Genomic DNA, 16,287 nt, shown 5'->3' with positions numbered 1-16,287 from the left:
GTATGGTTTGTAAAATTTCATACCAGATATGGGTTTGACCCAAGTTCCGATTAAGATCTTTGATTTTTCAATATAAAAAGATAAAAATATATATTATTTTTCCCAGTCTGGTACATGTAATTCTTATAGGACCCAGGTATGGTTTTTCCTATGATGGACTTATTGAATCTAAATCGAGACCCAGTACCAGCACCTCAAACTCACATCCAGGTTCGGTCTCACTTGAGTAAAAACCAGATCCGATCGCTGACACCCCTACACTGCCCCCACCAACCAGATCCAGCTTCCGGTTGCTTGTCCCCACGAAGATTGCGCTTCCGTTACGTCCACCAAAAATGCAAAAAAGAACAAAAAATGTGTTTGGCACAAAGTGGGGCTAAAACACTCACAGCCTTTCTTGACTCAATCCACACCAACCACCGAACCCTTTGAGTTTGGCTACAATATCTTTCTATCTGCAACTAACACTGTACTTTGCAAAATTTGACTAAACTACCACTTCTAGTTGTAAGTTGTAACTGTTCCAGTGGAAATAATGATAAAATCAGTGAGGTGGGGCGGACAATTCCCTTTATTCTTTTTTCACTGAAAAATCATCTCTTACTCCTAATGTTCTTTAGAAAAAAGCTCAGATGGTGCCATATGTTTATTCGGGCAACTTAGTCCCTTTCCTTCCACTATTTATTAAACATAATCCGTTTTTGCATAATTGGCAGCATGGTATGGTGTGCTTGACCTTTAAGTAGTAAAGAAAATCATGTTATGATTAAAGCTTTCTAAGAGGACAAGATCTCATTCCCATTCGTCGTCTCTGTGCACACGCTTTTCTTTGCAGCGTAACGCTTCTGTAAAAACTTCATATCGTTGCCTTCTTTTAGCGAGGTACTGCAGATGGGTGGTCGTTTTTCTGCCTATAAATTCCTTCAGATCCTTCTACCAATGTAGCATCCTGCGTTGTTTTATGTCTTTATGACATTATGCATTAGCCGGAGTCTGAAGCTTGAGCTCTAGAGAAGAAGAGTTTGGCAGAACCTGATCGTGGGGTTTTTGGTTGTTGGGAAGAAAGAATGGAGGTGGTGAAGGCCAATAAGAAGAAGCAGATATACCTTTTCTACTGCGTAGAGAGTGAGGATCTTGCGCGCTCTATTGCTGCTCAGTCAGATTGTATTATGTTGCAGTCTATCTGTTGGAGGTAATTCTCTTTCTTTGTTGCTTTTGTGACGTGGGGTTTGTTGTTTGATGTGGTTTTTGCGGGTTTTGAGGTGTTTGGGCATGTGGGTGTCCTTCAAAATTAAGTGGGGAGTTGGAATTGTAAAATGGTTTTGGTTATCTGTGCATGCCTGATTGTAGAGTCTGTGCATATGGGTGATAGAATTTGTGAGATTTCGATATGTGTATGTCAGTGTGGAGCATTTCTGTTATTTCTTATGGATGGACGCATTTCTTCATATGGGTACCTATATTTCTGCGTGCGAGTCCGGTGTATGTTCGTGTATTGTGATGTTTGAGTTGGTGCCTTTGTTTTTGTATTGTGGAGAGTGTAAGTTTTCTGAAGGGATGTCGGGGTATAAGGTGATGGGTATCCTTCAAATTTTTAGTAGTTTGCGTCTTTGTGACCTTCAGTATTGATGTATAAACTGGGTGAAGTCACATCCATATCTAACTGAAAGGGAGTGAAAGGTGGAATTTGTATACGAGAGAGGAGGTTTACAGTATTTCGAAGTGAAAATATGTTATGCAATTGCATTATGATCCGGTTAGCATGAATGGTCATCTCTCTCTTTTGAGAAGCTGGAGGCTAATCAAGATTCTGCTTCTTGTTTTGCTTGCCTGCTGCAATAATTCTGCTTATTGTTGACTTATCAACTATCCTGCACTGCAAGTTTATTCTTCTTGATTGTCAGTTATGTTCCTTAGAGGTAAATGACATTTAAAAGGAAAAAGAAAGCCAACGTGATTGTAGTATGTATGTCTAAAGGAATACATCTTGTAATTTTCCATCCATCCAATTGTTTATGTATTTCAATATTTCTATTGTGACAACTGATTCTAGTACTTATGATACAGGTCCTTTGCTGATGGCTTCCCAAACCTTTTCATTAACAATGCACATGATATCCGGGGCCAGCATGTTGCTTTCCTAGCGTCCTTCAGTTCCCCTGGTGTCATATTTGAGCAGCTCTCTGTCATATATGCTTTGCCGAGACTTTTCGTTGCTTCATTTTCATTGGTCTTGCCATTTTTTCCAACTGGTTCTTTTGAACGCATGGAAGAGGAAGGTGATGTTGCCACTGCATTTACCTTAGCACGTATACTATCAAATATACCTATATCTCGCGGAGGTCCAACCAGCTTGGTTACATTTGACATTCATGCTTTGCAGGTTGGTTTTGTATTGCATATCTATCATTTGATAATTTCACTAGCCTCTATAATTACCACTTGATTATTAGCTGGTCTTCTCAAGTTTTATGCAACTGTCTGGTTACTGTCAACAATCGTCATGGATTTAAGTTTTAATGTTTGCTTTTTCGTTTGGATGTGTAGTTGTAATGTTTTTCATCACATTATGCCAACTTTTTTCTTTGAAATCCACTGAAAATGCTGGCCTCTATAAGCACAAACGTATGTGTGTAATGCAAACACATGTGCACGTGTGTGCCTTTTGTATACTGGTAGCACAATTCCTCATCACACTGCCACTCATGTTCCTCTCATTTATTTCTTAACACTCTCTCCCCAAATTAGGAGAACATATTTCCTGATTAGCATGGTCTGCATGGATTTGGTGGAGGTGAGTTGCCTTTGATGGCCAAGGCAATTTTCATCACAAAAAGCTTCTTTTCTCATTTGCATCTGTTTACTATGCTACTAGTTTAATGCATTCACACTCATGATCACACTGGAACTCAGTGTCAATGATTCAATTGCACCCTTTCTCCTTTCTCAAAATCATATAAAATATCGGCTGATTGAGACGGATTTGGAGGTTGGGGGTTATTCTGGATAAAAAGCTTCTCTATCATTTTCCACATGCTCTTCATATGCCATAGAATGCAGACACACCTTATTCCAACCATAGAACACATACTCCTTAATCCAATCATGCAAATATTTAGTCAAATGTGATATCTGGATGGTTAGGTCACACAATCATAACTAAGGGATCTCAGGTGCAAATCCCACAGAGGTCATCCCCCTGCTAGTCTATCAAAAAGGTTGGTAACGAGATAGAGACAATCCTTGTTGTTATCTTTGTTATTTTCTTAGGATGAAGCAGGCCGTACATGTTTATCATATTTAGTAAATGCTCTCAAATCTACGTTGATAACAGCTGTATTATGTCTTTCCTTGTTTTGGAAAAGCATCAGTACTCTTTATGAAAGAATGATGTTCTGTAGCGCTGTTGCATCTGAATAAAATAAAACTACTTATTACCTACACGTGGGATATGTGTATTTCAGACATGAGACAAAGTTGTACTTACATGCATCTAGATTGGGTTCAGTCCATGCCTTGGTGGGTCCAAAATGGCCCAAACTTGATACATGAGAACGTGCTGTGATCCTATGCACAACTTCTGCAGTTTCTGGCCGGTGTCTGGGAAGCTCAATTGTGTCTAAAGATGGACCAGATAACCATCGAATTGAGTGTGTCCCACCTAGATGTCAGTGTTGGGTCATCTAAGCAGGACGGCCACTAGTTTAATATGGACCGGAATAGAATTAATTTACAACTTAGCTTGGTTTTGATCCATGTGGCTTTGGTTAAACCAAGTAGCATCTTTATCCATGTTGACCAGGTGCATTTAGGTGGATCTTCATCAAACCTAGGTTGGTTCAATCCACAGTCATCGACATTGATAATGTTGACAAGACGTCTCTGGCCAATTAAAAATAATCTTTTTCTGGGGAAGATCTCTGCAATTTTCAGAAAAAGAAAAGTGAAAAAAGGGGATAATAACTGTTTTTTATATCATATCAATATTTAGAAACACCCTTTAAGACTTACAAAACATATGGAACTGGGAATATTTTTCAAAAATCATATTTCTGTAGTGTAGAGATATTTTTTGATACTTTTTAAATCATGATAAGATAGATTTTTAACATCAACTCATGAAATTTCATGATAATGTTAGAGCTTCAAAATATTTTGTAACTGTGGGATTCGACTAAGAAAGGTCAGATCCATAATGCATCCAACACAATCCCAATTTTGTTTTTGCTTGTTTTTTAAGGAGGTTAAGTTTTCATGAACATTTATTAGTGTCATTACATATTAGACACATATCAACTGAAGATCTTGGCTGTAGATTGTCCATTTGCATTTATTGGCTTTGATGCTTTCACTTTTTTTATGTTCACAATGTAATCTAGTTCTCACAAGGTTGTATTTTTGGCACAGGAAAGGTTTTATTTTGGTGATCATGTTTTGCCTTGCTTTGAGACTGGAATTCCTCTACTGAAGCAACGGCTTCACCAACTTCCTGATGCTGACAATGTGAGCATTGCAGTGGCCTTTTTGTATTTATACTTTTCGAAAAAAGAAAAGTTGCTTCTCTAGTGCAAGTGCTGTTTTTTCCTGAATAGATGATGTTGCTTCACCTTTTACTGCCATGCTGAAAATATGCATGAAACCTTACTGTTTTATGTTTGCATTACTTCCAGATCGTTGTGGCATTCCCTGATGATGGAGCTTGGAAGCGTTTTTATAAGCAGTTGCAGCACTTTCCAATGGTCAGAATTGTTTCCCCATCTGCCATACTATCTTTCTGCAACTGACTATGTAACATGGGTACTTCTACCAGGCTCACATACCATTTTTTGTATTTGTGTCCTACTGTTAGGTGCCTAACCAATACACCAAAAATCCCTAGAGTGATTAAAGTGCGTAAATTCAAAGTCCTTAAACCACCAAGATCCTAACAGACCATCATATTTTGTAGCCAATGTCCTTGGCATCCCACTGTAGGATGGCTTTCACTCTTGCCTTAATTCCATGTAGCCATTTCCATCTTTGGCAGCTTTCACTCTAGTTCAGGTAGCCCTTTTCCTAAGTTGCCCCTTTCATAAACAAATGCAAAAAGGGGTGGTTTCTCTGATATCAAATGTTAGGACCAATGCACCAAAAAGCTCTAGGATGATTAAGGTGTGTAAAATCAAGTCCCTAAACCACCAGGGTCCTAGCATGTACCCATACTGGTATTGAGTACTCTTAGGTACAGGACAACTGAATTTCACACTTTTACACATTTTATTCATCTTATGATCCAATCAATCTATAGCAGTGTTGTGAAAAGCATTGAGGCATAGCGAGGCGCTCCACCAAAAACCGAGGCGAGGCGTAAAGCGTAAGCCTCAAAAAAAAATTTGAAAGCTTTAAAAAATTTATAAATAAATAAAGAAATGTTTTTTTGATGAAATAACGACCAATAAGAAATAGAAAATCTCAAATAAGTACTAAAAAATATGAGATTAACATATAAAAGTAACTAAAACTGATTATATAACTGAAAAATATATGAGATTAACCAAAAAAAGTTAAAATTTACTAAGAAACTGATTACATAACTGAAATAACTGGAAAATATATGAGATTATTCTAAAAAATATGAGATTAACACATAAAAGCTAAGTCACAGGGATTCGGCTAGCAAGGTGCCGCACCCACGTCGATGCGACACGGGTGCGGCATCGGGTGTGGTCAACCCACCCTGGGTGCGTTGACTGCACCCAGGGTCATTTCGGTCCATTTTTTGGATTTTTTTTTAAATTTGCCCTATGAAGTGGGCTGCGGAATTTAAAAAAAAAAATCTTGGGGGGGGGGGGGGGGCTACCCCCCGCTAGGGGCGGGCCCCCTGGACCCCCGCCCGCTGACCGCGCAGCGGGACCCGCACCGGGGGGAGCTCCCGGACCCCCCTTTCTGCAAGGGAAAAAACTATTAATCAGGCTCCACAATTCATCATGAATATGATCTTCTCTTTGAGAAAGAAATCTCTGGCCGCCTCAGAAATGTCTTTAGATACAATAGACCAGAATAAAGTAAAGAAGCTATCTGGGTACCCATATAAGCTTGGGGCGCTATCTCCATCAAGAATAAAGACCACCTTAACCACCTCCTCTTCCAACCCCACGGATCTGGACAACCTTTAAAAGGGTTACGATTGATGTAGCCCTTGACAAATAATTTGAGGCCTCTCAAAAAATACTCTCTTCCCACCACATAGGATTTGTCCTCCCTCTGAAGTCAGTTCATCTGTTTACGCTACGTATTGCGGTTTGTCATAAGGTGGAAGAGTTGGAATGATCTGAACATCCAATAGTCATTAACAAAGCAGCGATCGATCCTACTGGCGCGATAGTTAGGACCAACTTGCTTGTTATGCCAACTAAAACAGGAAGACCCATAATCAATCTCTATCAGTCCTGCTAAGACTATGAAATCATTGAATTCATTGGCACCCATATGATAGGTAGTCAAATCCCAACATTTAGAAATATGTTTGGTAACCTTCTGATCATTAATGAGCAATCATGGATGTGGGACCCGCGCCGGGGGAACCCCCGGACCCCCCTTCTATATATATATATATATATATATATATATATATATATATATATATATATATATACATTTTTGCCCCTGCCACACCCCCGCACCCAAGGTTTTTGAAAGTGTCGCACCCCCGCACCCGCACCCATGTGACATAGTATAAAAGTAACTAAAAAACTGATTACATAACTGGAAAATATATGAGATTAACCAACAAAAGATAAAATATACTAAGAAACCGACTACATAACTGGAAAATATATGAGATTAACCAACAAAAGTTAAAATATATGAGATTATTCTAAAAAATATGAGATTAACATATAAAAGTAACTAAAAAACTGATTACATAACTGGAAAATATATGAGATTAACCAAAAAAATAGTTAAAATATACTAAGAAACTGATTACATAACTGAAATAACTGGAAAATATATAAGATTAACCTACAAAAGTTAAAATATATGAGATTATTCTAAAAAATGTGAGATTAACATATAAAAGTAACTAAAAACTGATTACATAACTGGAAAATATATGAGATTAACCAACAAAAGTTAAAATATACTAAGAAACTGATTACATAACTGAAATAACTGAAAAATATATGAGATTAACCTACAAAAGTTAAAATTATGAGATTATTCTAAAAAATATGTGATTAACATATAAAATTAACTAAAAAACTGATTACATAACTGAAAAATATATGAGATTAACCAACAAAAGTTAAAATATATTAAGAAACTAATTACATGACTGAAATAACTGAAAAATATACGAGATTAACCAACAAAAGTTAAAATATAGTAATATACTAATAAACTTATTACATAACTGAAATAACTGGAAAATATATGAGATTAACCTACAAAAATTTTGTTGATTATGTCTCTGAAATCTTGTTGTTAAAAAAAAAATGCGCCTTGAGGCACAGAGGGCTGCGCCTCAAGGCACATTTTTTATAACACTGATCTATAGTCTATGCTTCAAGTCAAAAGTGTACACTGCTAACTATATATGTATTGATCATTATTTGTTAACTATATGCCGTCAACATGCTTTACACTTTTAGTTCCTAATTGACAATACAATTTTATACCTAAAGCATTTTATAAATGTAGCATAATTGTGGATTTTTGCATGTGTATGTATATACCCTAGTCACAAATATCAGTCTCGGTTATATCTCAGCAAAGCAATTTCTCGGGAAAAAATCGGTGCTTAAAAAATAAAAAAACATAAAAATAACAGAAATAAGTAAGAAAATAACATGTTTAGATAATAAAATACACATACAATATAATAAATAAGTAAAAAATATAAGAGAAAGAAGACAAATATATTTAATATATAGAAAAGAAATAAAAAGGTAAAAATAATTGATAATGTCGTGATATTATTGTGATATTATCGCGATATATATATATATACACAATGTATAAATGATTGATATTTTAAAAACATCATGATATTTTGCCTTTAATATCGTTTTTATGAATTTATGGTGATATTATCGTGATATTTTCATGGTATCACCTATATCTGGACTACAGTATATACCCATGTACCAATCTCTTCAGGGATTGTTGTGCCATACCATGTCATGTCCCATACACGACCTCATGCCTTTGGGACACGGCTCATTAGTCTTCCACTGACCAACAAGATGCTTAATAGTTTTTATTCCTGACAGTCTAATAGCATTTTAATTTGAATGTGATGTTTAAGGTGGTTTGCACCAAGGTTCGTGAAGGTGATAAGAGGATTGTGCGTCTGAAGGAAGGAAATCCTGCTGGAAGCCATGTCGTAATCGTTGATGATTTGGTACAATCTGGTGGTACACTTATTGAGTGTCAGGTATGGACCTTTACTCTATAGACTGGTAGTAGTATCCTCATTGCTTTCTGTGAATGCTTTGTAGAAGTATGTCATTGTTTATCCTCAGAAAATCCACTTTAGAAAAGAGGCAAAAAGTCAAATCACAAGAATGATTCAAATATAGGATGAGTATTGTGTTTAGTTGTTAGTTGAAGTGCACAACAGCAAACTCATAATTGCCAAATTAACAGTTTACTCTGTCATCATATCACAGTAACGAATACAATAGTAAGTGGGTATGAATCACTGGTTCCTGTGAAGTATGTACCAACCTACGCTTTATGTAAGGTGTTGGCGCCCCTATATATGATGACAATTAACTCTTGCTTGAATATTTAACTAGAATGGCACTTTAGTTATCATTTCTATTATCATGACTTGCCTCTTCTAGATGTGCCTGCAAGTCTTTCTTCTCCGAACACATGTGATGTTATGCTCTTGGTTACTCTGCAAGTTCTGGGAAACTACTTATGATTCACCTCTTTAAGTGTTGTTGTTTCTCCTAGATCCTTCAACCTGCATTATATCACCTTTTGGTACTAAGTCTGCTTCACTTTTAAATTTGCAATCTTTCAACAGTTGAATTTTTAAAAGTGTTTTCCAAGTGTAGACGTATCGAGAACTTTGGTCTCCAAGAATAAGCTCTTCTGGAAGTGCTTGTCATTCAAATCCTTTCTTGCCTTATACTTTCTCAACTTGCACATGCTTAGATTTGATCACTTTCTCACAATGCAATATTTCTTTTGTTGCCAATGCTAGCTATGTTAGGTTGTATACCATAGTTTGGCATTCTTGCTTTTGTTTCTCAACCATGTGCACCTAACATCAATTCAATGCAGACCTTAGTTAGTTTTGCATATGGATTTCACTACTGCTATGCCTCATGGATACATCTGTTGATTGGGGATGCAGCCATTTTTTATCAAGTTTTCCAATGTGGCTAGTTCATGAGGGAATTGTTAAGATAAATGTATCCTTGATATATGTATGCACTCAATATATATTTATGTACATCTTCATACATATTGTATATATATATATATATATATATATATATATATATATATTTATATTTATTTCTCTTGGCCTTGTTGTTGGGTCAGGGTTAGCCATTGAGGTGAGTTATGTGTGCACCTCATGTCATCCTATCAATCTAGATTCCCAAGAGTTATGAGTGACATGTTGTCACTTGTCTTGGGTTTGATTGATGGTTGATTGACCTCTAAACTCATTATTATTGATATTCTGAGTTAGCCGTTGAGGTAAGTTATGTGTGCACCTCAAATCATCTAATCAATTTGCTATTATCAAAGTTTATGAGTGTCGTGTTGACACAATTGATAGTTGATTGGCCTTTGGATCCATATATGCTTTCGTTGATTTACAGATGTTTGTGGTGAGTTGTATGTGTATACATATACATATGTGTACATGAATATATATATTTATGTACATTTTCATACAGACATACATATATATATATATATTATATTTATATTTATATTTATATTTATATTTATATTTATATTTATATTTATATTTATATTTATTTATGTATTTATTTATTTATATTTATATATAATATATAATATATATTTAGCTTGGTCAACCTAGGTTGACTATGTTCTAGTCGTTGGAGGCTAGTCCAACAGCTAGATTTCTAAACATTGGACTAGCTCCAACAGCTACTAGGGAATCTCTCTTCCCTTCTAACTCTGCTCTCTTCTCTCCTTTTTGGCCTATATATATGGGTGGGTGGGTGACTTTGTAAGTGAGAGAGTGATGAGTAGTTTTCTAGGTTTTGAGTGTTTTGGGTGTTATAGTGAGGCTCTTTTGTAATTTTCTATTTCTTTTAAATTATTTGAATTTCATACTTAATAAAATTGTTTATTTTTAAGTCTTGTGTTCTATGGGTATTTTCATTATGAATGTGTGATTAACTACATTGTATTCTTGGCTCATGAAACGCATTTCAGAGTGTATTGGGATCTGTACCATTTCGTGACATGGTATTAGAGTGAAGCATTGAGGTCTTGAGAAAGATTTGTATTAATGGATGGTATGGATTTAAGAATTTTGTATTCTGTTATGTATCTTTGGCTTTTCTATTTTCATATATATGGTAAGTGTTTGTAAAAAAGGGTTATGATAAAATTAAATGTTTTTGAAATATGTAATATGTGTAGTAAAAAAATATGTTTTGCAAAATATATAGTTTCTTAAAATCTTATGTGTTTCATGTTTTTGTAAAATATTAAATTTTATGTTTGAATGTCTCTTAACGCAAATGTGGACTCTCTTTTGGATTTTTTTTGTGATGTGATTAAGCTTAAAGATTAAAAAGATGTATTATGTGATCCTTTTTTAATATAGACGTGTTTTCTATCATAAGGTCTTTTTATTATCATGTAAATGTGTTATTTCATGTATGTTTTAGTGATATTGTTCTATTAAGTAAGACTATTTTCAAATGACTTGTGCTGGAATAAGGCATCTTTAGGTATATACCTCAAATAGTCTTTATTGAATAGCATAAGCATGACTCGTTATCATATACTCAAATCTTTTTTTTTTTGCTTATCTTAGTGGTTTCTTTCTTATGTATTGATATCTTATATCATGCATCTTGGAGATTGTATATTCATTGCATTGTGAGAAAAATCTCTTGTTTAATGTGATCATATGTGGGTTCATAGTTGTATATGTTATTAAAATCTCTATGGCTTTTTGAAAACATTTTATCAATAATGTCAACATTTTTATGTTTATGCATAGCTCTTAGTTGACTCTTTGTATCTCGCCCACTAGTGGTTTTGTATTTGTGTGATTGTGCACTTAGCTCTTTTGGAATCTCTATATGTTGCCTTCAATTGCCTCATAGTAGATTTAGATCTAAAGATTATATATGTTATTCTTGTCTATTTAGTGAGATTTATTGGATTTGTTGTATGAGATGTGCCTTAGTGCATTTGTTTCTTGAGTAATGGACTTATGTTCTTTTTAAAGATTCTCAAGCATTGTGATTTTCATGCTTATTTACTTATTCAAATTTGTAAAAATTGTCATAAGACATCCTATGTTGCATTGCATGTGATTGCATCGATTGCAATATTGATTGTGCATCTAATTGCACTAATTCTTATGATAAGGTTTTCATCTAACTTTATTGAATTTGATTTGAAACTTGTTTTTTCAAATTTGTTATTTGATATTAACCCACCTATTTGGAAATTGATTTTCGTGAGTATTTATTGCCTTCTTATGGTATTGATTTTGTCTATTATAAAATTTTATATATGATGCATCATCTCTCTTGGCCTTGTTGTTGGGTCAGGGTTAGCCATAGAGGTGAGTTATGTGTGCACCTTATGTCATCCTATTAATCTAGATTTCTAAGGGTTATGAGTGACGTGCTTGTCTTGTGTCTGGTTGATGGTTTGATTCAAAGTTACCAGTCGAGGAAGCGGGAGCGGGAAGCGGGGAAGCGTGGGACCACTTAGAAGAAAATTCCGAACCATCTCGGAAGCGAGGGGGAAGCGAAAAAATGGAAAAAATGGGGAAGCGAGGGGGAAGCGCGCTTCTCATAAATGGGAAGTGTGTTTCCCATAAAAGGGAAATGTGCTTCCCATAAAAGGGAAGCATGCTTCCCAAAAAAGGGAGACGCTTCCCCTCACACTTCGGAAGTGCGACGTTTCGCGCTTCCCCTTTTACCTAGGCGCTTCCGGTAACTCTGGTTTGATTGGCCTCTAAACTCACTATTATCGATGTTCTGAGTTAGCCATTGAGGTGTGGTATGTGTGCACTTCAAATCATCTAGTCAATTTATAATTATCAAAGTTTATAAGTGTCGTGTTAACACCAGTCTTGGATCTGATTGATAGTTAATTGGCCTCTAGATTCATATATGCTTTCGTTGATTTAGAGATGTTTGTTGGGGTGAGTTGTGTGCACCTTGTTTTATGTTAATTTAGATTGTCAACTTATTGTTTGGCTTTAATTGACAATTGTTTGATCTCTAGATCTAAGTGTGTTGTATCACTCATTTGTCATATGACCATTGTTATTATGAATGTTTGTAACTTTGTTTATTTGTGATGACTATCTATTTTTTAAACCATTCTGTTTTGAAAGATGGTTAAAATTGATATTCTTATTGTTAACATTAGTGTGTTTCCATTATAAGCTTTCTTACCTCGAGTGTCTTCTCCTTGTTATGTCTCATATCTAAGTATTATTATACGTAGACAAAAATGGTTTGTTCACACCTTCATGTGTGTTTTTAGCCCATTGGTGGCATTGTGATTATACTCTTGTTCTAGTAGCTAATACACTCTTGTTGAGTGTCATTATATATAAGCAAGAGATAATTATTCACACTTTTGTGTATTTGTTTAGCCCATAAGTAGCATTATGATTATATTCTTGTTCTAGTAGCGATATACTCATGTTGAGTGCCATTATATGTAGACAAAGATGTTTATTCACACTTTTGTGTGTTTAGCTCATAAGTGGCATTGAGATAATACTCTTGTTCTAGTAGTTAATACACTCATTTTGAATGTCATTATATATAGACAAGAGATATTTTATTCATACTTTTGTGTGTGTTTTTAGCCCATAAGTGACATTGAGATTATGCTCTTGTTATAGTCGTTGATACACTTGATTTTTGAGGATTGGAGGTCTAGTGAGGTGATTGTTTGTGGTGGTCAAACTAGTGTTTTAATTTTCGAAATTCATTCATTATGATGTATGAGATTTTTTAATCTCTTCATAATTTTTCCTACACTTATTTGTTCTTTTACGAGAAATGGTTGTTGAAATATTTTCATGCATTTTGCATTTTGCATTTTGCATTATGCTTTAGTTGCACGAGTTATTCCACAATTAATTGTCTTGCATAATTTGCATAAGTTTATGCTTTTTCAAGCATATATTCAATAAAGAATATATTTTTTACTTGTTTGTGTTGCCCTTCATTGGCTCTTCGTATTGTCTCATAGTGGTGTACTTGTATTTTACCCTTTGTATTGTCCACGCTTGGACTTGTACGTGCTTTTGTACTTTGTTTTAATTTTGCATACTTCATTACATGCTTTTCTAAGTATTTCATTAGTGAAATATCTTATGTGTATGCCCATAGTGGCTATTATGTGCATCTGATTGCTCTTGAAATTGTCCTCACCTTGTATTACTTTTTGGTAAAACCGGTGCTTATGCACTCCTATTGTATTTGAGTGGATCCTCGTTAGAATCCTTGTTTGAATTTTCACCTATTTATAAGCATGTGCTTTTAAAATATTATTTATTATTATCTCTTAAAATTGGTCCATGAGTGACTTTCTTTGTTTCATGTCTGATACTGCTTCCAAAAAATGTAACTAATCTTTGTTAAATAATGGAAATCATTTATTGTACCTTTCGCTGTGTAAAAATGTGTTGAGATTTGAACTTTTTTGTGAAATATTTCTTCATAGTATTAATGATTATTTGAAAAATTCATATTTTAGGCCTATTATATATTAATATGATAAATATATGTGTGTATTCATAAATGTTTAGAGTCATTAAAGATTTATAAATCTATTTTTGGAAAAAAATTGTGTTCTCATGAGAATTAAGAATTTTTTAAAGTCGAGTGTCTTAATGACTATCATGTTTTACTTTAAATGGTTTTGAAAAAGTTTAATTGACTTACATATTGTATGTTTGTTTGCTCAGCCATCCTCTCTCCATAAGTTAGATATGTATAATTATTTCTTGCTAGACCGCTCTTGTTATATCTTCTTGTTGGTTCTTTATGCATTGATGCTATTGAAGATCTTCTCTGAGATTATGGAACATTTGATTGAATACCCTGTAAAGAAGTATCAAGTGGAAAAACTTGATGAAGTTCATGAGAGACATGTTATGTAATGGGTTTCTTCATTTGTAATTTCAAACTTACAAATGTATCATTGGTTTATGTATACATATACATATGTTTACATGAATGTATATATTTATGTACTTCATATATATTGTATATACATACATATATATATTATATTTATATAATATATATTTAGCTTGGTCAACCTAGGTTGATTATATTCTAGTCATTGGAGGCTGGACCAACGGCTAGAAGGGAATATCTCTCCCCTTTTAACTCCTCTCTCTTCTCTCCTTTTTGGCCTATATATATGGGTGGGTGGGTGACTTTGTGAGTAAGAGAGTGATGGGTAGTTTTCTAGGTTTTGAGTGTTTTTGGTGTTGTAGTGAGGCTCTTTTGTAATTTTTTTATTTTTTATTTTATTATTTAAATTCCATACTTAATGAAATTGTTTATTTTTAAGTCTTGTGTTCTATGGGTATTTTCATTATGAATGTGTATTTTACTACATTGTATTCTTGGTTCATGAAACGCATTTGGAAGTGCATTGGGATCCATACCATTTGGTGACAGAAATATAGTACAGGAGTAAGAATGGATTATCTGACATAGCACTACCAATTCCCTTTTCTACCTTGAGGATTTAGTTAGTCAGGCCTTTAGTAGTTTTATATACAAGTTTCTCCATCAATTCCTTCTATTTATGTTGGGAAGTTGATGACTCTCAGCGACTTCCAAAATTGTTTCCAATCAATCATTTCCTCAACTTTCTAGTTCCTTATGATCGCATCCCATTGTGTCTAATTGGTAGCCCAGTGAGTGTTTACATACAAGTAGCCCATACTATTTCTGTTGAGCAAACTAGAGCGTGATCTCATGAATGCTTATCTTATGTATAAAGACTCTAAACCATATGCTTCTGTATGCACCTGTTGTTTTACAGCATAATCATGTATCTTTTGCTGATGCAAGGTTTTTATGCATCAACTCTTTTTAGTTTATTTTTGAGAAAAGAGATGTTTAACTTCACACTGTAGGTTTAAGCAATGACTTGAGAAAAGAAATAACTGAATGTATGAAACATGAGTTTGAGCTTATGCCATCTTAACTCCTTTTTAACCATGCAGAAAGTTTTGGCTGCTCATGGTGCTGCAATGGTTAGTGCTTATGTCACTCATGGTGTGTTTCCAAAGAGATCATGGGAGAGATTTGTTCACAGCAATGACGGTAAATATATACTTGTTGCTCACTTATGTTTGTCATATTTGTTATGGCTTATTTTCCATCAATTTTGTTTTTCAGAAGGTTCCGGACAACCTTTCGCATACTTTTGGATCACGGATTCATGCCCTCTTACAGTGAAAGCGGTAGAAGGCAAGGCTCCTTTTGAGGTGCTCAGTCTTGCAGGTTCCATTGCTGATGCTCTTCAAATTTGAGAATTATGAAGTTCATCACCATGGTGTTTGTTGACCAGTGGCATTTGAGGAAATAGAATATCCTTCATCATAATTTCAGATTTCCATGAGATCAGACATTTTTTTTTTGAGCAAGGAAACGAACCAGGAGCAGGAAGATGTTTACACAACACACACACAGAGAGAGAGAGAGGTCAAAATTTTGTTTCTCATCAATTGTGACATGAAAATTTTATATTTGCAATATCAGTGGCTTATGCGGTTTGTATGGATCCAAAACATTAGGCTCCTGCTAATTTTATGCACTCTTTGGGTGCAAGTTATTGGAGATAATTGGGGAGTTGGAAAATTTTATCTAATTTCTAGGCGTAAATTTCACATCCTAGAGTAGATATTTGTGGCGGTCATTTTATATGAAAACGTGCAACTACTTTCTCAACTCCCCAAGCCTCCTTAGGTACCTTCCAAATAGCCATCAGGGGAGTAGTTACCTTGAATTCTCTATTCCTACTCTTACAATTGGCTCCCAAATAAAGCCTAGTGCCTTATGGATTGCTTTGATT

At 34.7% G+C, this 16,287-nt stretch overlaps 1 protein-coding gene across 2 annotated transcripts; it reads left to right on the top strand.

The window, feature by feature from the left end:
* The first annotated feature begins 760 nt into the window (after positions 1 to 760).
* Positions 761 to 16,057, top strand: LOC149833995 (ribose-phosphate pyrophosphokinase 4-like). Of its 2 annotated transcripts, none has more exons than XM_090011159.1 (7): positions 761 to 1,192; positions 2,068 to 2,383; positions 4,408 to 4,503; positions 4,671 to 4,739; positions 8,288 to 8,416; positions 15,437 to 15,536; positions 15,615 to 16,057. In XM_090011159.1, the coding sequence occupies exons 1-7, from the start codon at positions 1,068 to 1,070 to the stop codon at positions 15,743 to 15,745; spliced, it is 966 nt and encodes a 321-aa protein (XP_089867285.1). In that variant the 5' UTR covers positions 761 to 1,067; the 3' UTR covers positions 15,746 to 16,057. The 2 variants fall into 2 exon arrangements, with proteins under 2 accessions (XP_089867285.1, XP_089867284.1); XM_090011158.1 differs by having other exon boundaries at positions 769 to 1,192; positions 15,612 to 16,057.
* The last annotated feature ends 230 nt before the right edge of the window (positions 16,058 to 16,287 follow it).

This window comes from Nuphar pumila, chromosome 6, assembly GCF_984573655.1.
Source record: "Nuphar pumila chromosome 6, dmNupPumi1.hap1.1, whole genome shotgun sequence".
Taxonomy (NCBI): Eukaryota; Viridiplantae; Streptophyta; class Magnoliopsida; order Nymphaeales; family Nymphaeaceae; genus Nuphar; species Nuphar pumila.
The sequence above is the reverse complement of the archived record's forward strand: the minus strand, read 5'-3'. Positions and strand labels throughout refer to the sequence as shown.